Below are 21722 nucleotides of genomic sequence, written 5' to 3' on the forward strand. Positions count from 1 at the left end.
TCCTGCTTCTGACCTCATCCATGCCTCCCCCCATGCCTTTCTCTACTCATATTACCATATAACCATATAACCATATAACAATTACAGCACGGAAACAGGCCATCTCGACCCCTCTAGTCCGTGCCGAACACATAATCTCCCCTAGTCCCATATACCTGCGCTCAGACCATAACCCTCCATTCCTTTCCCATCCATATAACTATCCAATTTATTTTTAAATGATAAAAATGAACCTGCCTCCACCACCTTCACTGGAAGCTCATTCCACACAGCTACCACTCTCTGAGTAAAGAAGTTCCCCCTCATGTTACCCCTAAACTTCAGTCCCTTAATTCTCAAGTCATGTCCCCTTGTTTGAATCTTCCCTACTCTCAGTGGGAAAAGCTTTTCCACTTCAACTCTGTCTATCCCTCTCATCATTTTAAAAACCTCTATCAAGTCCCCCCTTAACCTTCTGCGCTCCAAAGAATAAAGCCCTAACTTGTTCAACCTTTCTCTGTAACTTAGTTGCTGAAACCCAGGCAACATTCTTGTAAATCTCCTCTGTACTCTCTCTATTTTGTTGACATCCTTCCTATAATTAGGCGACCAAAATTGTACACCATACTCCAGAATTGGCCTCACCAATGCCTTGTACAATTTTAACATTACATCCCAACTTCTATACTCAATGCTCTGATTTATAAAGGCCAGCACACCAAAAGCTTTCTTTACCACCCTATCTACATGAGATTCCACTTTCAGGGAACTGTGCACAGTTATTCCCAGATCCCTCTGTTCACCTACATTCTTCAATTCCCTACCATTTACCATGTACGTCCTATTTTGATTTGTCCTGCCAAGATGTAGCACCTCACACTTATCAGCATTAAACTCCATCTGCCATCTTTCAGCCCACTCTTCCAACTGGCATAAATCTCTCTGTAGACTTTGAAACTCTACTTCATTACCCGCAACCCCACCTATCTTAGTATCATCTGCATACTTACTAATCCAATTTACCACACCATCGTCCAGATCATTGATGTACATGACAAACATTCCTCTCGCTCCCAAGAATGAATCTCTCTCTTGAGATCCCTTCATCATGATCTTGACTTCTGAGAACAATGGAGCTAACATTCCAGAAATTTATATTGCCCTCTGGAGACCGATTTGACTCACTGCGCTGCAGCGATCTTTCAGTTTTTCTTTGAGTATACGGAGAAAAAAAAATGTGTCTGTCATTCAGATATTTTGATTTCATCTGAAAATATATTGTATTCATTTCCTTTAGAGTATGCTGGAGTTATTACATGGTATAACTGGCAGTACTAGAAATGGTCAGAAAGACATTCAGACTGGAAGGTTGATCTCACCTTGTGTATCCACTCGCCAATTTTGACATTCTGTTGGTGGGTATGTCAATGGGTAGGAATTTTATCCCAAACTTAACTTAACAAAGGCTAGAGCACAAAAACTCAGTCTGATGATTAAGATCAGTACCAAGGGAGCGACACACTATCACGGGTGCTGTGTTTTGAAATAGATGTTGAACTGGTCTGTTTTTTTGCTCCCATTTAAGATCCCATATTCACCATTTTGTAGAAGGAGATTGCCTGGCATTTTTTATTTCAATACTCTCCCAACCTACCTCATTGCTGCCCTTCCACTTTTTAATTAAAAATCTGCACTTTCTCTGCAGCTGTATCACTGTAGCAGTGAGGCAGTAATACAATGGGTAGTACTATAGTTTGCTGCCTTCTTGCTTTTCTCTTTGCACTACCTGTTGTCTTGTGTAAGGCGTGATCATACTCATGTATGATGTTATTTGACTGGATAGCACCCAAAGTTTTTCACTGTATCTTGGCACAAAACAATAATAAACCAATACCAACATTCTCATGGGAAGTGGATGCTGCTAGGGAGCATCAAATATGTATTAATGAACTGACATTTTAAACAGATGATTCTCATGTCACAGTTGTCTGTGGACCTGGTGGTCTGCAAAGTAGATAACTCATGCCCTGCACAACAGTGACTGTGCTAAAGAGTACTTTGTTGATTATAAAGTGCATTAGGTAGCAATGTTACAAAATTTTGAGATTTTAAAAATCAAGTCTGCAATTTATCCCATCAGATAAACCATAAAAATAAGTTTAATTTGACACCTAATTCACTTTCATATCTTCAGTATTAAAAAAGTTATGGCCATTTTCATACTCGGAAATTAGCATCTTGTTCCCTATTGCTTTTCCATTGACTAAACACAAAAGCTGTGATCAAGGACAGTCAAAAGCCCATAAATTTCTTAAAAATTAAGAGAACTGAAAGACATTTTCAGTTATAGATTGAAGCATTCTGAAACAAATATAAAACAATCTTACTTGGATGATCTGAAATTAAAGCATATAATTAGTTAGTTACCCAATTGTAGCTAATTACAAAATTCAATTACTAGATCTAAACATCTATCCATTTCTTAAGAAAAGATTAACATTTTTAAATAGCCTAAGTGTCCAAATAACATTCACACAAGAATTCACAATATAACATGATTTTTAAATCTCATTGTCATGGATTTATAGGCCAAATGGAAGGAATTTAGTGTTTAATTCCCATAAATTAATGGCCATTTAAATCATCTTCCAAGTGGGTTTTTGAGGAACGCGATCGTTTGGAACGTTGCAGTTGCAGTGAATTTAAACCCCATATTGGCAGGAAAAATACTACCGGTTCGTATAGGTCCTAAATCACCGTTTCGCAACGTAAAATGTGGATTAAAGGCAAGCTAAGAAGCACGTTTATATGTAAATTAAACGGCTTTCCTTTACCTGTCCCGTACGTGAAATCCGTCCCCGTTGTTGGCGTTGACGGCTTTAGAAGCTGATTTTTAAATTACTCCAATACTGAAATTGTCGGGCGATTAAAATTTTTTTTTCACAGAACAGCCGTCGGAACAATTCTTCAGCAAAAGCTTGCACTCCGAGAAAATATATCCAGGACAGATAGGAGAAAAAACGCATTTTAACCCCCTCCCCCCCCCCCCCCTCAAAGGCGCCAAAGTCCCGCACACGGCCAGTGGCAGAACTGCAGCGTCGCTGAAGCTAAGTTTTGTAACATACCTACATTAGGATGTTCTAAGATTATGATGGGTATGATAGAAACAGGTCTTTCTTATTTTTAGTGATTAAGCAAAAAGTATTGAGCAATGCAATTTGGAAAAACAAAAGGTTTTTCTTCATAAAACCTTTGAAATAGCCTGTTTCAAGTAAAATAGTACTTTATAATTTTTTTTAGTCATGTTGATTTGTCCGAAACTGAACCAGACTGCGCAGCACCTTGTGGTGGTAACTTCATTCATCTTTTAGTTTCGTTTTGAGCCACAGCGCGGAAACTGGCCCTTTGGTCCACCAAGTCTGCACCAAGCAGTGATCTCCGTACATCAGCACCATCCCACCACGAGGAACAATTTACAATCTTTACTGAAGTCAATTAACCTATAAACCTGTACCTCTTTGGACTGTGGGAGGAAACTGGAGCATCCGACGAAAACTCAAATGGTCACGGGCGAACGTACAAACGCCATACAAACAACATCCGTAGTCAGGATGGAACCCGGCTCTCTGGCGCAGTAAGGCAGCAACTCTACTGCTACACTACAGTGCAACACCTGTTCTTAACATTGCTATGTCCCCCTATTTCCACCTTCATTCCATCTCACGACTCTGCCATTGCCTCAGCAAGCATGCTGCGGTAACCTTTTGTTATTTGATGGCTCTAAAACACTCTCTGTAAAACTTAATTATCCACAACACTGTTGTCATAGATCATAGATTGATACAGTGTGAAAACAGGCCCAACTTGCCCACACCTGCCAACAATGTCCCAGCCACACTAGTCCCACTTGCCTGTGCTTGGTCCATATCTCTCCAAACCTGTCCTATCCAAGTACCTGTCCAACTGTTTCTTAAGTGATGGGATAATCCCAGCCTCAACTACCTCCTCTGGCAGCTTGTTCCATACACCTACCACCCTCTGTGTGAAAAAGTTCCTGTGACTCGACCTTCAAGGAACCAAGCACCTGTACTCCTAGATCCCTCTGCTCTACAACCCTACCCAGAGGCCTACCATTTACTGCGTATGTCCTGCCCTTTGACTTCCCAAAATGCAACACCTCGCATTTCTCTGTATTAAATTCCATCAACCATTCCTCCGCCCACCTAGCCAATCGATCCAGATCCTGCTGCAATCGTTCACAACCATCTTCATTATCTGCAAAACCACTAACTTGTGTATCATCAGCAAATTTACTAATCTTGCCCTGTATGTTCTCATACAAAGTGATAAAACCTGTGTGCTATCAAACCCAGGGCTCATTTTGTTATAACCCATGTGTTTGTTAATCCACATTGGCTCTTGTTTAAATAGCATTTAAAAATTAAAATTTTCATCCTTATTTTCCGACCCTCCACAGTCTTCCTCCTCCCTATCGCTGGCCCTAAACCTTTCCTCTATCCCTCGACCTATTTGCCTGGTTCTGTTTTGTCTCTTGTTCATCCCTGGAAGACACTGCCAGCAGCTACGCTCTGAGCTACTGAGGTCCTAGCCTCTGGAATTCCCTTCCTCTCACCTTTTTACCTTTCTTTCCTCCTTTAAACTTCATCAGGACATTTGACTACTTTGAAGTTTGTAGTTGTCATTCTCATTCTCACAGCTGTGCAATAACATTGAGAAGGTGTTCGTCCTGTCTCATTCTCTGCCTTGACTAGTGTAATGTAATTTTGGCTTGTTTGTTTGTTTTCTTGCAGATTATTTCCCAGAGGAAACTCTCCAAATCACTCCTGAAACAGGGAAATACTGCAGGAAAGTCATCGATTACAGTAGGTCATTTCTGGTGTTTATTATCAGCCTGGAATTTACAATAAGATTGTCAGTACTCACTGGTAAAATGGAGGGAATCCGACTAGACATGCACAGTTAGATGTAGAAATCCTGATGTTGCTCTAATGATTCCCTGCTCCTTCCTGGATGTTCTTCTGCAACCACCTCTAGCGCTGTCTTCAGAAATCAGATCTGCTGTGAGCTTCAGCTATTTGCAAACTATTCCAATTGGTTAAAATGTCTTTGATTGTATACTGAACTATAATTACTCTTTAGCAACTTATTTGGTTCCCAAAAAAGTAATGGAGACACAAGGAACTACAAATGCTGGAATCTTCCGTAGAACACAAAATGCTGAAGTAACACAGTGGGTCAGTCAGCATCTCTGGAGAACATGGATGGGCAACACAGTGTGCTGGAGTAAGACTAATTCCTGGTTTTCCAGATCCCTACTTTTCTGATGGTTATCTTTATTATAAGAAAATATTGAAAGTGCTGTCACTCTAATGGGATTGTACTGTAGGATCCCAATAACCAGCATATGCAGACAGTTTACCAAAAGATGCAAATCACGAGGGTTGCTGTAGAGGTTGACTTTAACTTCCCCAATAGTGACTGGGACATGCTTAGTACAAAAGGCATAGACAAGGCAGAATTTGTTAGGCATTAAGAGGGTTTCCAAAACCCTTGCTGTTATCAGGCAACTGAACCATCCTACCAACAACTAGAGAGCTGTCCTGAGCTACTATCTATCTCATACTATCTATCTATGTCCTGAGCTATTATCTATCTCATACCGGAAGTGGCAGCGCTGTGAAACGGCTGCGGCTCGCCTGCAGTCTGTCTGTTTTTACTTTTTTTGTGTTGTTTTTATTTGTCTTGTACAGTTAAACTTTTGGTTATTAGGTTGTGTTATGTGTGGGGGGGGGGGGGGGGGGGGGGGGCTGAAACAGGGCTTTCTGTCTCTCCCTTCGGGGGAATGCGACTTTCTTGTCGTATCCTCCTTCGCTTCCCCTGTCTGAGCTGAGGCCTAATGGCGGAGCTGGCGGCCTCCAACCTGCGACCGACCTCGAGGCTCCGAAGGTAGAGTCGGCCAGGACTCACCAACGTGAGGCTGGCCGTCTTCGAGCTGCGGCGGCGTTCGGGCAGCTGAGACACTCCTGTGAGGGCGGCCCGGCTCCCGGCTGGAAGGCGCTCCTGTGTGGGCGGCCCAGCGCGGGGCTGAGACGCTCCCGTGTGGGCGGCCTGGCGCGGGGCTGAGACGCTCCCGTGTGAGCGGCCCGGCTCCCGGCTGGGAGGCGCTTCCGTGTGGGCGGCCCGGTGCGGGGCTGAGACGCTCCCGTGTGGGCGGCCCGGCTCCCGGCTGGAAGGCGCTCCCGTGGGGGCAGCCCGGTGCGGGTGTGAGACGCTCCCGTGTGGGCGGCCCAGCTCCCGGCTGGAAGGCGCTCCCGTGGAAGCGGCCCGGTGCGGGTGTGAGACGCTCCCGTGGGGGCAGCCCATTGCGGGGCGGAGACGGTTGTCCGGTGGCTGAGGCGGCGTTCTGGCGGCTGCGACATGAATCCGGGGCTCGGCCGCAGGCCATGGACGACATCGTCGGGAGCTCGCAGGTCACAGGATGGTGCCTGTTTTCCGGAGCTCCCGTGGCAACAGCTGCATCCGCTGGACTGGAGGGCGGCAGCTTCGACCACCCCCGGGCCACGGAGCTTGAACCGCGGGACTGACTTACCATCGCCCGGTGGGGTATCGCCTCAGCGCAGAGGGAGAAGAGGAGGGAAGAGACAGTAACTCTAAGACTTTTTGCCTCCATCACAGTGAGGAGGTGCTTGGTGAACTCACTGTGGTGGATGTTAATTTGTGTTTATTGTGTGTTGTTTATTATTACATGTATGGCTGCAGGCAACGACATTTCGTTCAGACCGAAAGGTCTGAATGACAAATAAAGGATTCAATTCAATTCATTGGAGACCCTCGGACAATCTTTAATCAGACTTTACTGGACTTTATCTTGCACTAAACATTATTCACATTATTCCCTATACCGTGTATCTGTACACTGTGGATGACTTGATTGTAATCACATGTAGTATCTCCGGTTAGTTTGCAACAAAAGTTTATCACTGTACCTCGGTAGACATGATCAACTAATCTGAACTCAACTAGTATGTAAATAGCACAACTGAGGAGGGACCATACTGAACCTGGTATTGGGAAATTAGCTTGTTCAGGTGACTGGTGTTTCAGTGGAAGAGCATTTTGGGGGATAGTGATTACAACTCCATTAGTTTTTTAATTGTTTTGAATTGTGATAAGTTTGGACCTTGGTGGAAGACACTAAATTGGAGTAAGGCAGATTACAACGTTATTAGGCAGGAGATAATTCCGGTATTTATATCGCTTAGTCCGTTCAGTGAAAACACCGACTAGAATACTTTAAATCATCCTTTATTTCACCAGGGTGACCAAATTTCTCTGTACCAACCTGGGAAGCTCTCCCAGTGGATCACATAGAAACACATGTGCTCAAACAAAGGAATTAGCATATATATATGGTTGATACAGTGGGAGGTAATTTCCAATGGGCAGTAATTCTAGACCAATAACTACAGTATCTCATGATTATATAGGTGGGGACAATCTTTCTACCTAATTACAATTATACACAGTATAATACATCTTAGCCAAACACAATAGCATCAAACATCACATGTTTTACAAGAATGATGATGTCACAGCAAAGATAGCAAAACTTAACTAAACTTAACTTCAATATGCCACGAGGTGTCCCATAATTTTCAGGAGACAGAATACTTAACCGTTTAATCCTAGGGTATCCCCAGTCCTGCATGTTCTCAGGGAGAGGAATTTGGGAGCAATTGTTATTGTGTAAGTCGGCATCTAATATGTGGGAGCCGTTTAAAGGCCAGCTGATCAAAGTTGAGGACTGGCATGTCCCCAGTAAGGAGGGAGGGTAAGGATGGCAAAGTAAGGGAACCTTGGATGGCCAAAGACTTGTAAATTTGGTCCAAAAAAAAGAAAATGTATGTAAGATTTAAGAAGATTTGTGAATCATGAGTTCAAGTTCCAACATTGTAACTGTGGAATTTGAATTCCGGTTAATAATCTAGAATTTAAAAAAAAGCAGCTAGCCTTTCAATGATGATCACAAAGCTACAAAACCATTGTAAAAAGGGTGCCACAATGGTGCAGCTGGTGGAACTGCTTGTAGTGGCAGATTATTATCTTATAAATGACTATAAATCTTGATATAAGTCGTGTAGCTGTCGAATAAATCTCTAAGCCAATCTCTTCTGGAACTGGTCTTCAGTTCCTCTTCAGGCTGATTCCCTCCCGAGATCCATGCCTTATCTTCTGTCCCTCTTCTTTGGGACGTGGCATCCACCTCCTGTCAGAGGAATCCTTCGACTCTCTATAGCCTTGGCCATCAGGCTCATTTTGACAACTTTCCACAAGTACCTTAGCACTTCCGCTTGTGTAACGCACCAGAAATCGTAAGCACTCTTCTTCATTAGTAATTTTCATTTCTGTGATGGTTGGCAGAGAGCTGATGGACCGAGGGGTCAGTTTCTAGTCTGACAAAGCCAGACAGGGCCTTTGAGGAATATAAAGCAAGTAGGTAAGACCTTAAGTAGGGCAATTAGTAGGGCCAACAGGAGCCGTAAAATGAGTTTGCTGAGTTGGATTAAAGAAAATCATGAGCCTCTGTGTCGCATTTATATCAATAAAATCATTGACAAAATGCCAATCCCAATTAATCAATGGTATATGACCATGTTTCTGCTCTTTAAGGCAAGGCAAGGCAAGGCAAGGCAAATTTATTTGTATAGCACCATTCGTGCAAACTGCAATTCAAGGTGCTTTACAGGAAAGAAAAAATAAAATAGTCAATAATTAAAAATTGCAAAATAAGCAATACGACAAATGTATGAATAATAAAACAACGTCAATGAAACAATAAAACGATTTTAAAAAGCACATAAAAGGGTTAAAATTAGACGGTTAAGATTACCTGCATGTCGGGTTATGGAAAAGCTATACTAAACAACAGTGATTTTAGGCCTGATTTAAATGCGCTTACAGTTTGTGCACACCTCAGGTGTTCAGGGAGCTTGTTCCACAGGTGTGGAGCATAAAAACCAAATGCTGCTTCAGCCTTTTTAGTTCTGACCCTGGGAACACTGAGTAAACCTGTCCCTGAAGACCTGAGGAGTCTAGGCGCCTCATATACAACAAGTAGGTCAGAGATGTATTTTGGACCAAGACCATTCAGTGCCTTGTAGGTCAGTAACAGAATTTTAAAATCTATCCTCTTACACACAGGGAGCCAGTGCAAAGATTTAAGGACAGGTGTAATGTGGTCCATTTTCTTGGTGTTGGTCAAGACTCTGGCAGCGGCATTTTGGATAAGCTGCAGTTGTTTAATTGATTTTTTATTGAGACCTGTAAAGATGCCATTACAATAATCTAACCTACTAAAAATATATGCATGAACAAGTTTTTCAGTGTCGTCTTTGGACAGAAATCCCTTGATTCTTGCTATATTTTTTAGATGGTAATAGGCAGATCTGGTAATGGTCTTTATATGGCTGTTAAAATTCAAATCCGAGTCCATAACTACACCAAGATTTCTGGCTTTGTCTGTGGTTTTCAGTGCAATTGAGTCGAGTTGAGCACTCACCTCTAGCCTTGATTTTTTGGGACCAAAGACAATAATTTCTGTCTTATTTGTATTGAGCTGGAGGAAGTTCTGGTTCATCCACTCATTGATATGTTTGACACACTGGCTCAGTGAGTGTAGGGGACTATGGTCATGTGGTGACACTGCGATATATAGTTGTGTGTCATCGGCATAAGTGTGGTAGGATATGTTAAAATGCTCTATGATCTGAGCTAGGGGGAGCATATAGATGTTGAACAAAATGGGTCCAAGAATGGAGCCCTGAGGAACCCCGCATGTGAGTTTTGTACGTTCTGATTCAAAATTACCGAGGGAAACAAAATAATCCCGATCTTTCAAGTAAGTTTTGAACCAGTCCAGCACAGAACCAGAGAGTCCCACCCACTTCTCCAGTCGATCAAGCAGTATGTTGTGGTCCACCGTATCAAAAGCAGCACTGAGATCTAGCAGTACCAAAACTGAAGCTTTTGATGCATCACTGTTTAGATGTATGTCGTTTAGGACCTTAGTGAGTGCAGTCTCGGTGCTGTGATGTGGCCGAAATCCCGACTGGAAAACATTAAAAATATTGTTTTGGGTCATAAAGCAGTAAATTTGTTGGTAAACTACCCTTTCAATAATCTTTGCCAAAAATGCTAAATTAGATATGGGCCTGTAGTTGCTCATAGCTGAGGCATCCAAATTAGGCTTCTTCAATAGGGGCTTGATCACTGCTGTTTTTAAGGCTTCGGGAAAATGCCCCGATTGAAGGGAAGTGTTTACTATATTCAGTACTTCTGGTGCAACACTGTTAAAAATATTTTTAAAGAAACTTGTGGGCAGCAGATCAAGACAGCAGGTAGTGGACTTTAGCTGTTGAACAGTTTCAGTCAGAGATGCACAATCTAAAAGTTTAAAATGTTGTAGATTCATTAGTGAATCTGGAGGCATAGGTGACAAAGCCATGTTCCCTGAGGTGGAGCTAGACATTGTTTGTCTTATCTTCAGAATTTTATCGGTGAAGAAATCTGCAAAGTCATTGCACGACTTGCTGGACAGGAGCTGTTAAATCAAACTGTTTATGATCTAGCTGTTTCTTAGCTGAGGGAAAATAGTGAGGAATTTAGCTTTTATTCAGAAATCTGGATTATGTTGTTCCAATGAGTGGAAAGAACAGAATCAGTCAAGGCCTTCAGAAAGAAATTGGATAGACACTTGAAAGAAATGTATTTGCGGGAGGATGGCAGGAATGGTACTGATGGGAATGCTCTACCAGTAGTTGGCATAGACTGAATGGGCCAAATAGCCTCTTGTGTGCAACAATCCTAATGATTTGATGGGTTAGATAAGCTTTTGTCATTTTACTGCGCTGTATGAAGCTGCTTCCCTTGGCAACTGAATGGTATCTTGCTGCCAGGAAGAAAAAAATCACCCAAAAGTACACAGTGCGATAGTGACAGCACACTAAAACTGTAATAATCTGCCACTCACATCTGCCAACCAACAATGCTGAAGATATCTGTAGCCACTTTTTCCCAAGCATGTAATTTATTTTTATGTTGATTTGGTGATCTCACTTTCGTGTGGATTTAATGTTATTGGCAGCACAAATGCAATGATAAAAAAGATTTGCACCATACCCTCAAAATCCGGTCAATGAAGCGTTGAGTGTTCCGGAATTATTTTGAATTTATTATTTGCAATATGCACTTTCAAATATGATTGTAGTTTTCTTTACTAACATCATTTGCACACAATAGTACAGCAGGATTTAGATATTTGGGATTAGCATTGTGATTATAATTAGACACAACATGGAAACAGGCCCTTTGGCTCCGAGTCTAAGCAACCATCACTACCCCTTCACGCTAGTTCTATGTTATCCCACACCCTATGCAAAGGGGCAATTTACCAAGGCCAATTAACCTTGGGATGTGGGAGGAAATTGAAGCACCCTGAAGAAACACACACAGTCACAGGAAGAACGTGCAAACTCCATACAGCCAGCACCGGAGGTCAGGATTGAATCCAAGTCTCTGGCGCTGTGAGACAGCAGCTCTCCCAGCTGCTCCACTCTCCTGCCCTGTGTCTTGATCTTTGAGTGCTTATGGGCCATTCGCAGTAGCGCAGCTGCTAGAGCTGCTGGCCTATTGTGCTGGGGGCCCAGGTTCAATTCTGACCTCCGGTGCTGTCTGTGTGGAGTTTGCACATTTTCCCTGTGATCACCTGGTTTTCCTCGGGGTGCTCCGGTTTTCTTCCACATCCTAAAAACATGCGGGTTTGTAGAATAATTGGCCTGTGTAAATTGTCCCTGGTATGTAGGGAATGGTTGCAAAAGTGGGATATCATAGAACTCGTTTTGAATGGGTGATTGATGATTGGCTTAGACTCGGTGGGCCGAAAGGCCTGTTTCCATGTTGTATCAACCAATTCAAACAATCAGATCTGATGTTATTCCTGTGCAAGAGAATTGCCTCACCACCCCTTACCGCAATCATTCCTTCCATTCATGTTTTTATCCAGCTTCCCCTTAAATGCTATTCCTCTCAAATAATCTTTGTGGCAGTCTTTGCCTAAAAAACTTTTTCCCATACACGATCATACTTTTTGCCTAAAATATCGTGATGAATTGGAATTAAAATTGATTTACAGTATATTTTAACAGTGCCTTTTGACATCTGGAGCCTATAAGAGGAGCTGGTATTTGTCAGATGCTTGTGTTAATGGAGCAATACAAATATTTAATCAACTGTTACATAAGAGAGGAATGTTTATATGTATAATGATGTGACGTTAATTGGAAAATTAGAAGCACAGTTGAAATTTAGGTCATTAAATATTAATGAAAATGATCAAATGTTACTTCAAGTTCCTTGGATTTTTGACTGATAGAGGCACAAGAATCTGCAGATGCTGGAATCTTGTGCAGAAAACAATTTCCGGAAGAAATCAGTGGGTCAGCCAACATCTATGAAGGCAAATGGACAGACAACATTTTGGTTCAGAATCTGAATAAGGGTACTGATTCAAAATGTTTTCTGATCATTGCCTTCTACAGATGTTGCCTGACCCACTGGGTTCTTCAAGCAGCTTGCTTTCTTCATTTTTTAATGATAAACTCTTGTCATGGAGTTTATAGAGTCAGACAGTGTGGAAACGGGTCCTTTGACCCAACTTGTCCACTCCGACCAACATGTCCCATCAACTAGCTCCACTTGCCTGTGATTGGCCCATATCCCTCTAAACCTAACCTATCCATGTACCTATCCAAATGTCTTTTGAACAGTGACTAATTATGAAGAGTATTTCATTGACTGTAAAACAAAATGTGGATGTCCTGAAAAGAATATGAAAGACATTACAGAAACGTGTCTTTCTATTATCAATCTCAAGCTTGTGACGTTCTATTTTCACATGTTTGAACGTCTGATTTTAAATTGTATTTTGGGGAATGATTCCTCTGCAATAACATAATACCATATTGTGTGTTCAACCAAAGAACTCGCTGAAACTGCAGCAATTATGGTACAAATTGATCAGACTTTTGTTCTGTAACACGCATAAAATATTTTTTAGTCATTAAAAAAATTAGAACATCTAGAATGCAGAAGTTAAAATGAATCTTTTCCAATTAATTATCAATGGCATGAAATCAACTGGGACCTTTTCCTGGAGGCTCCACACAACTCAGCAGGGCCCTCAGCAAATTGTCTTTGGCTTTGGACTACGCTAGTGTGGAGTTCCTGGTGGGAACGCCACCTTCCTCCAGAACACCAGTATTAGATTGACCAATAGGTGCTTTACCTGATTTCTGGTTCCCTAGCAATATTTATTGATAGTTATTTCAGCTTTTCTGGGAACGGAACAGGACTCTTGATGAACCTTGATAAATGCAGCTGCATCTTTGGTTAAATCACTTTCTGGAAGGAAAGGGGCAACGTTTCATTTCCAGTGCAGTCATTATGAGGGCGGGATGGTGTGTCACTGATATTTTCTCAGGCCGGTGGATTGTAAATGCCGTCCAGAGAGTATTGCTTGCCTGTGCATTAGCATTACAGTAATACTGATGCCCTGCACAGTCATAGTGTGTGAAACATGGACCTTTCCCTCTCTCGGCAGTCCCAACCTTCACAAAGTAATGTCCAAATTCGGTCGAGGGACGACAGGCTCCACAGTGAGAAGTAGTCACTTCCATCTTTCATTGATAATGATAGCCCTGCATTCTTAACTTTAGCATTAAAACCATGTTTTTATGAAGAACTTTGATTTTATACAGGCCAATCGCGCTGTAGTCTGGATGGTGGATGTGTGGCTGGAGCAGTGAGGGCGGATCTACTATGAAACTAATGAAGCTTAAACTTCAGGGCCCCTAATCCCGGAGTGGCCCCAGAAGTGACTTTAGTCCAGATATTCTTCTGATTTAAATCGGAATTCCGATTTTTCTGTTTTCCTAGAAATTAATCTGATTTTTCATCTCGACTAAACCCCTCGCCTCGACTAAACTTTACCTCACACTTAAACCTCAACTCACTAATCCCTGCTTCGACTAATCGCCGCCTCTCTCCCACTCCGGGAGAGAGGGGCTGCGGTCAGGCGGGGCTCAGGCTCGACGTCAACGTCAGCGCATGTGCGCCCCTCTCCTCCCACCGGCTCTCTCAGGCAATGTATCTGCGCTACTCTCCGCGCTCAGCCCCGGCCCCCTGGTTGGAGCCGTTCCACTCACGTGAGGCACCGCCAATGGCCGGGGGGGGGGGGGGGTGGGGGCTATGAATAGCGGGAGCGGCACAGAGGCGGCGATTAGTCAAGGCACAGATTACGTATGAGGTGGAGTTTAGTCTTGAGTGGAAGGTTTAGTCGTGAGGTGGGAGGTTTAGTTAAGTTGAGGTGGGATTAAGGTGTGAGGTGTGAGGTTTATTTAAGGAGCGGTTTAGTCGAGGAGAGGTTTAGGTGTGATGAGAAGTTTGGTGGTGAGGTATCGTTGAGGTGAGGGGTTTAGTCGGTGTGTAGGTGAGGGGAAGCGAGCGTAGGTGAGGCGAGGAGAAGTGGGTGGAAAAGTTTCATCCTGGGTGAAAAGGTTTTTTCTCATCTCAGTGCTAGGCAAAGAGACATTTTAGGTAACATTTTTTGTAAAGATTTTTTTAACTGTATGCAGCCATTTATTGAAACATATAAGTTTATTAAGGGTTTGGACACGCTAGTGGCAGGAACATGTTTCCAATGCTGGGAGAGTCCAGAACCAGGGGCCACAGTTTAAGAATAAGGGGTGAGCCATTTAGAACGAAGATGAGGAAATACATTTTCAGAGAGTTGTGAATCTGTGGAATTCTCTGCCTCAGAGGGCGGTGGAGGCCAATTCTCTGGTGGCTTTCAAGAGAGAGATAGATAGAGCACTTAAAGATAGCAGAATCAAGGGATATGGGGAGAAGGCAGGAACGGGGTAGTGATTGTGGATGATCAACCATGATCACAGTGAATGGCGGTGCTCGCTCGAAGGGCCGAATGGCATACTCCTGCACCTATTGTCTATTTCATGAAATATATATCTTTTGAGGGTTATTTTACTGCTTGTGTGTTAGAAAAATTCTAAGCTTCTGTTATGTAAACTACCAGCGGAAAGCTTGAGAATCACTTTCAATGTATTGAAAATGCTGCAGTTTCAGGGGGCTTTGCCGGGGGCGTTGCACCTGGACCCCGCCGGGGGCCTAGCCAGCCTCCTAGACCCCCAGCCAATACTTCCTACTTTATTTCTGGAGGTGAATATCATGCTTAGTCCACATTGCTTAAAAAATTTGGGTCTACTGTATGGTTTAAAAAAAAAATATATATATTAATAATATAGTGCAATTCAATACAAAATTATAGTTAAAATAAAAAATTAAAGGTTATTAAAGTATCATGTAGGCTAGCCGTAAACAAAAAACCTTTCAAATTAAGGACATTCTAAATAAATTTAATATAAAATAATTATAAATAATATTAACATTTATTTATGACAGAAATAAAAATTTGTGGTGATCTGTCGTGGAACAACCCCATTGAAGAAGATGCCAATGGTTACCCAGACCTCGTTGCTGGTTGTGAAGGGGCCCCCATAACAGTTCAAGCTTCAGGGCCCCAAACATGTAGGTTCGCCACTGGTTGAAAATGCTTTCTTCATAAAAAAAGTTTGGAATAAGCACATGTGTAGAAAACTAAGTAAATCTTAAAACACTGAATTAAAGGAAATTTGCTTGTAGTCTGCAAGTTATTTTGCTTGCTCAATGAGGTCAGCACTGAGATTTTCTGTTTCATACAGCACTCCAGAGAATTAGGCTGAGACTCCACTTGTGTATTGAGGGAGTACTGCAGTTGGAGGTGCTGTCCTTTGATGTAATATTAAACCAGGGTTCCATCTGCTTTCTTGTGGTGCTATTTTGAAGATGTACAGGGGAATTAACCTTTTCTCCCAGCCAACATTTATCCTTTAAAGAAAATTAACATCAGTCCTTTAACTAATTGCTGCTTAGTTGTGACATACTTTGGACTGATTCTAGTGGGTTACCAGTGGTTTCCAATCCTTAGATTGTACGACCACTCCTGGAAGAACTCACCCCTAGGTTGAGCAGCATCTGCGGAGGCAAAGAGATGGTCGATATTTTGGTCACAACCCTGCATCAGGACTGAGAGAGTAAAGGGGAGAGAGCCAATATTAAACAAACCAACTGACTCACATGGCTATCTGGACTACACGTCTTCCCACCCTGCCCCCTGTAAAGACTCCATCCCCTACTCCCAATTCCTCCGCCTACGCCGCATCTGTTCCCAGGATGAGACGTTCCACACCAGGGCATCGGAAATGTCCTCGTTCTTCAGGGAACGGGGATTCCCCTCCGCCACCATAGATGAGGCTCGCACCAGGGTCTCATCCATACCCCGCAACACTGCTCTCTCTCCCCATCCCCGCACTCGCAACAAGGGCAGAGTCCCCCTAGTCCTCACCTTTCACCCCACCAGCCGGCAAATACAACAAATAATCCTCTGCCATTTCCGCCACCTCAAACGTGACCTCACCACTCGCCACATCTTCCCATCTCCCCCTATGTCTGCCTTCCGCAAAGACCGCTCCCTCCGCAACTCCCTTGTCAATTCTTCCCTTCCCTCCCGCACCACCCCCTCCCCGGGCACTTTCCGTTGCAACCGCAAGAAATGCAACACCTGTCCCTTCACCTCCCCCCTCGACTCCATTCAAGGACCCAAGCAGTCGTTCCAGGTGCGACAAAGGTTCACCTGTATCTCCTCCAACCTCATCTACTGCATCCGCTGCTCTAGATGTCAGCTGATCTACATCGGTGAGACTAAGCGGAGGTTGGGCGATCGTTTCGCCGAACACCTCCGCTCAGTCCGCAATAACCTACCTGAACTCCCGGTGGCTCAGCACTTCAACTCCCCCTCCCATTCCCAATCCGACCTCTCTGTCCTGGGTCTCCTCCATTGCCAGAGTGAGCAACACCGGAAATTGGAGGAACAGCACCTCATATTCCGCCTGGGTTGCTTGCATCCGGATGGCATGAACATTGAATTCTCCCAGTTTTGCTAGCCCTTGCTGCCTCCTCTCCTTCCTTAACCCTCGAGCTGTCTCCTCCCATCCCCCCGCCCTCGGGCTCCTCCTCCCTTTTTCCTTCCTTCTCCCCCCCACCCCCCATCAGTCTGAAGAAGGGTTTCCGCCCGAAACGTCGCCTATTTCCTTCGCTCCATAGATGCTGCTGCACCCGCTGAGTTTCTCCAGCATTTTTGTGTACCGCCAATATTAAAGAAGTGAGGGGGAGAGGTGAGGCAGGAGCTCACCACATCTCCCACTTACCTCTGCTAGCCTCTTCATACTGGCTCTCTCCCCTTTATTCTCTCAGTCCTGATGCAGGGTCTTGACCTAAAATATCAACCATCTCTTTGCCTCCACAGATTTTGCTCAGCCCACTGAGTTCCTCCGGCAGCTTGTTGTTTGGTTAGGGTCAGCTAAGACTTTATTGATGGGCTGAATAGGCCCCTGGAGCCATTTGGGCACATCCATTACTTTTTCTTCCGTTTTTTTCTGGGAGTGGTCTTGGGTGATTCAGTACAATTGTAGAATTATTGAATTACCTAGATTATAGAATTTATTTCTTATGCATGAGTGCAGCAATGGTGTCCCCTGTCCACAAGAGGGCACTATACTCCCCAAACTGAAGGTAATTGAAGAATGATTCCTTGTTTTGTTGGCTAGGTGTTGATTAAGTGGACATTATTTAAATTGATACCCATGTTTCAGGAAAGTGGTTGTGGGTTATTTATAAGGTAAGAGTCATTTGGAATCATGAGAGGAATAGAACTGGTAAACGCAAAGTCTTTTGCCCAGAGTAGGGGAGTTGAGAACCAGAGTTGATGGGTTTAAGGTGAGAGGGAAAAGATTTATAAGACTCGAGGGTAACTTTTTTATACAAAGGGTGGTGGGTATATGGAACGAGCTGCCAAATGAGGTAGTTGACGCAGGTACTATCGTAACATTTAAGAAACATTTGGACAGGTACATGGATAGGATAGGTTTAGAAGGATATGGGGCAAATGTGGGCAGGTGGGACTAGTGTAGATGGGGCATGTTGGTCGGCGTAGGGAAATTGGGCCGAAGGGCCTGTTTTCACACTGTATGACTATGATACCTTCCTACTGTGAGAAGTGGCACTGAGATACAGGAACTAGTTCATGATTTCCAGTTTCATCCTGAACCTTTATTTTCAGAGTTGTGCAGCAGGAACCTTGGCAGAGGACTTACAGATGAACCTGGCACTACAGAGATTACTTTCTTGTCTAAGTAGGGGTTTCAAGTAAATCTCTTATCACATTTCTAAGCGCCTGATCTTTAATTCTCTCCCACCCGCCACTTATGTTCCCAGGTCAAGTTGGGTGAGTTTATTGTCACATGCATGAGTACATTGAGGGACAGTTACAATGAAACATTCTGCTTGAAGCAGCATCACAAACACATCGACATAGCCAGACACACAAAAGCAAATTATACACAACTTACTCAAAATTTCTAAAAGAATGAAAACTGTGTAAAAAATCAAGACATTAGCTCAAAAACAAAATTAGACAAGTCCACAGTAGATGGTCAGTTGGTGCATGATGTCCAAACTCTACCATATCTCCCCAAACCTGACCCACTCTGAAATACATTTTTTTGTTGTAATATTCATTGAATGGATATGGGTTTTACAGGTTCAGTCAGCATTTAATTGCCCATCTTTATTTCCCTTGAAGGTGCCGGTCTTCTCGAACCACTCTTGTCCTTGAAGTGTGAGTATACCCATATTGCTGTTAGAGAGAGATTTCCAGGATATTGGCAGTGAATGAACAGCGATATATTCCCAAATCAGCAATGTATTCCCAATTATTGGTGCATGGTTTGGAGGGAAACCTTGCAAGTACTGGTGTTCCAACACTTTTGCCACCCTTGTCCTTCTAGCTGGTAGAGGTTGTGGATTCGGAAGACGTTTACTAAGGAATCTTGGTGAGTTGCTGCAGTGCAAAGTGTTGCTACTGTGTGTTGGTGGTTGAGTGAGTGAATGCTTGTGGATGGGGTACCTACCAAGTAGCCAGTAGTGTCCTGTGTAGTGTCGAGCATCTTGAGTGTTTTTGAAGCTACTTTCATCCAGGCAAGCGGAGAGTATTCCATCGTACTCCGGACTTGAGCCTTGTGGATGGTAAACGGGATTTATTTTGCCATCATGCCAATTTGGGCACAAAGTGTGGCATCCTTGCTTATTGTTACTGTAGTTTCCTTTTCAAGATACATTAAAAGCCAACCTGCACTGTTAAGCAGGCTGCTTCCTCATTCACAAACTTATTCATGGCAAGATGGTCAATGCTATTTAAGAGCTCTCTCCACAGCAGCCACAGGTCCTAGATAATTCTGGGCAGTGACAACCTGCGGACATCAGTCACCTGATGATGTCAATGCACTTTTGCTGCAATCTGTGTATAATAATTGGAGAAATATATAAAAGGTAAAACTGATGTCCAGTTGGAGACACTTTTAATCATGTATGATTTAAGACTTTTTTGTCAATACCTTGCTTTATTGAAAGTTGAAAACATAGTGATTGGTCATGATTAATTCTGATAAAAGGCGCCGCGCATTTGTTGGCCTCACCACAAGTATACACTGATCATATCACGTGCATGCACTGACCACATCACATGCATGTAATGACCACATCACATGCATGTAATGACCACATCACAAGCATGTAATCTAATGGGTAAATGAAACATACATCAGAGTGAATCATGACGGGAAGTACGTGACCTATTTTCCTGATAGGTAGCACTTCAACAAACAATGGGTGCACAGTTAATAATAGGTGCAAAATATTTTAATGTGTAAATTACATATGAAAGACCAACATAAGAAGCTCCATTTTCTTTGTCTGTAATTTCTCTTGTGAAGTAGAAAATGCAGCTTTACATTTTGGGCACAGCAAGCTCCCATACACAACATTGTAATAGCCGTCTTTATTCATGAAGCTGGTTCAGATATAAATATTGGTCTGGATACAAAGAATAACTTCCCTGTCCCCTTCAAAATGTGCCATGTGAGCTTCTCTATATCCACAGGTGTGATCATATCCCAGCTAAATGTCTCCTCCAAATGATAGCATGTTTGATTCCCTGTTGGATTTTCAAGTCCCCATCTGAGAACCAAATGTTTGGGTCCCATTGGAACTTGAACTCAGAACTCTGTGGCTTATGGACAAGAGACTGTAACCAACTGAGTAATGACCAACATTGTCTAAAGAATTATGGACTGTGTGCACTTAATTATTCCACCACTGAAGAACGAATGCAGAGATCTTGATTTCACTAAACTAATTACAAGAACATGGATATTCCATTTAATCCCTGGGCAATGATAGAAACTCGTAGAAGGCCACACTTTTTTTCTGAGGTGCATTGTGATCCTTTGGTGCTTGAAATTCAAGTATTGAATGAAATTCTTGATGAGGCCTAAGATTGTAACACTAATACAATAATAAGATTGTAACACTATATACTAATACAGTTACTGATGCTCGCATTTTGGTTTTACTTCATTCTTCGTATTTTTCATTATGATGGGGATTTTTTATAACATTAGTTTCATCCAGCTTTCATCCACCATGAAGCATAACCAACTTTGCTCACCACAATTTATAAACTCTGGAAGAAAAAGGATATGTATTTTTCCTCCTTGTTCTAATTGTTAAGTTTGTATTTTGTCATTTTTTTATGTGCAGTTTTTTTTTTAGCCATGAACATTATTTTTTTGCATGCTGCTGCTGCCAACCTGTGTTTACTATCTCAATTCTAAAACGCGTTCTGTGGTGAAAGCTTTAATGATTATTTATAATTGTTTAGTTGTTTTATATCTTTAGCTTTTTCAATCTTTAGCAATGAGCCCAGTTCTTTGAAGCAGTCCTAGTCATTGTGTTCATTCCTGAATGATATTACTGGTCTGTCAACTGAAGTGAAGGAATCTTTCAAAGATCTGTCAGAAAGGAATATTTTGGAAGGACTTAAGTGCATGATAATTCTAGTAGGATGCAGTGCTCATTTAATTTACAGTAATGAAGTGTCTGGAAGGAGCACTGAGATTGATAATTCAAGTCTGGAATGGAATAGAACAGATTTTAGGTTGGAGGTCATCTGACACTCTTGCTGCCCATGTCACACCTAGTAATGTTTGTCACCGACCCCTCTGCTTGGGGACCTGCACAGCTCTCATTCAAGCAAAGGTTCAGTTATAAATTTCTCATTCTTGTCTTCAAATTCATCCAGGAACCTTCAATCTCCAAAATCTTTCTAAGAAGCAATAAGATGTTTTTTCCGTACAATTATGGTAGCTTGATCATTGCAGATTTTAATCCATTCACCACGATGGCCACATCGTCAACTGGCATGACTCTAAACTCTTGATTTTCACCTTAGTTCAGCTGTCTCATCCTCCAAGGTGTCAATATTTACAACTATCTGCTCTCTCTCTCATTTTATTTATATGTAGAGGCTCTTACTCCCAGTTTTATTTATTACTTGTCTGTTTACTCTTATATATCATCTTTTCTATCTCTATAATTTATCCAGTTATTCCTTGCTGGTTTCTAAAAAAAATCTAATTCTCTGGCCCACCAATTGT

At 42.6% G+C, this 21722-nt stretch overlaps 1 protein-coding gene across 1 annotated transcript in view; it reads left to right on the forward strand.

Moving 5' to 3' along the window:
* cpne4 (copine 4) overlaps window positions 1-21722 on the forward strand; it is a 355119-nt gene that overhangs the window by 230668 nt on the left and 102729 nt on the right. The window contains exon 4 of the mRNA XM_033048680.1: window positions 4791-4862. Coding sequence (XP_032904571.1) covers window positions 4791-4862 — 72 coding nt within the window. The remainder of the gene's footprint in view (window positions 1-4790; window positions 4863-21722) is intronic.

This window comes from Amblyraja radiata, chromosome 2, assembly GCF_010909765.2.
Source record: "Amblyraja radiata isolate CabotCenter1 chromosome 2, sAmbRad1.1.pri, whole genome shotgun sequence".
NCBI classification, from domain to species: domain Eukaryota; kingdom Metazoa; phylum Chordata; class Chondrichthyes; order Rajiformes; family Rajidae; genus Amblyraja; species Amblyraja radiata.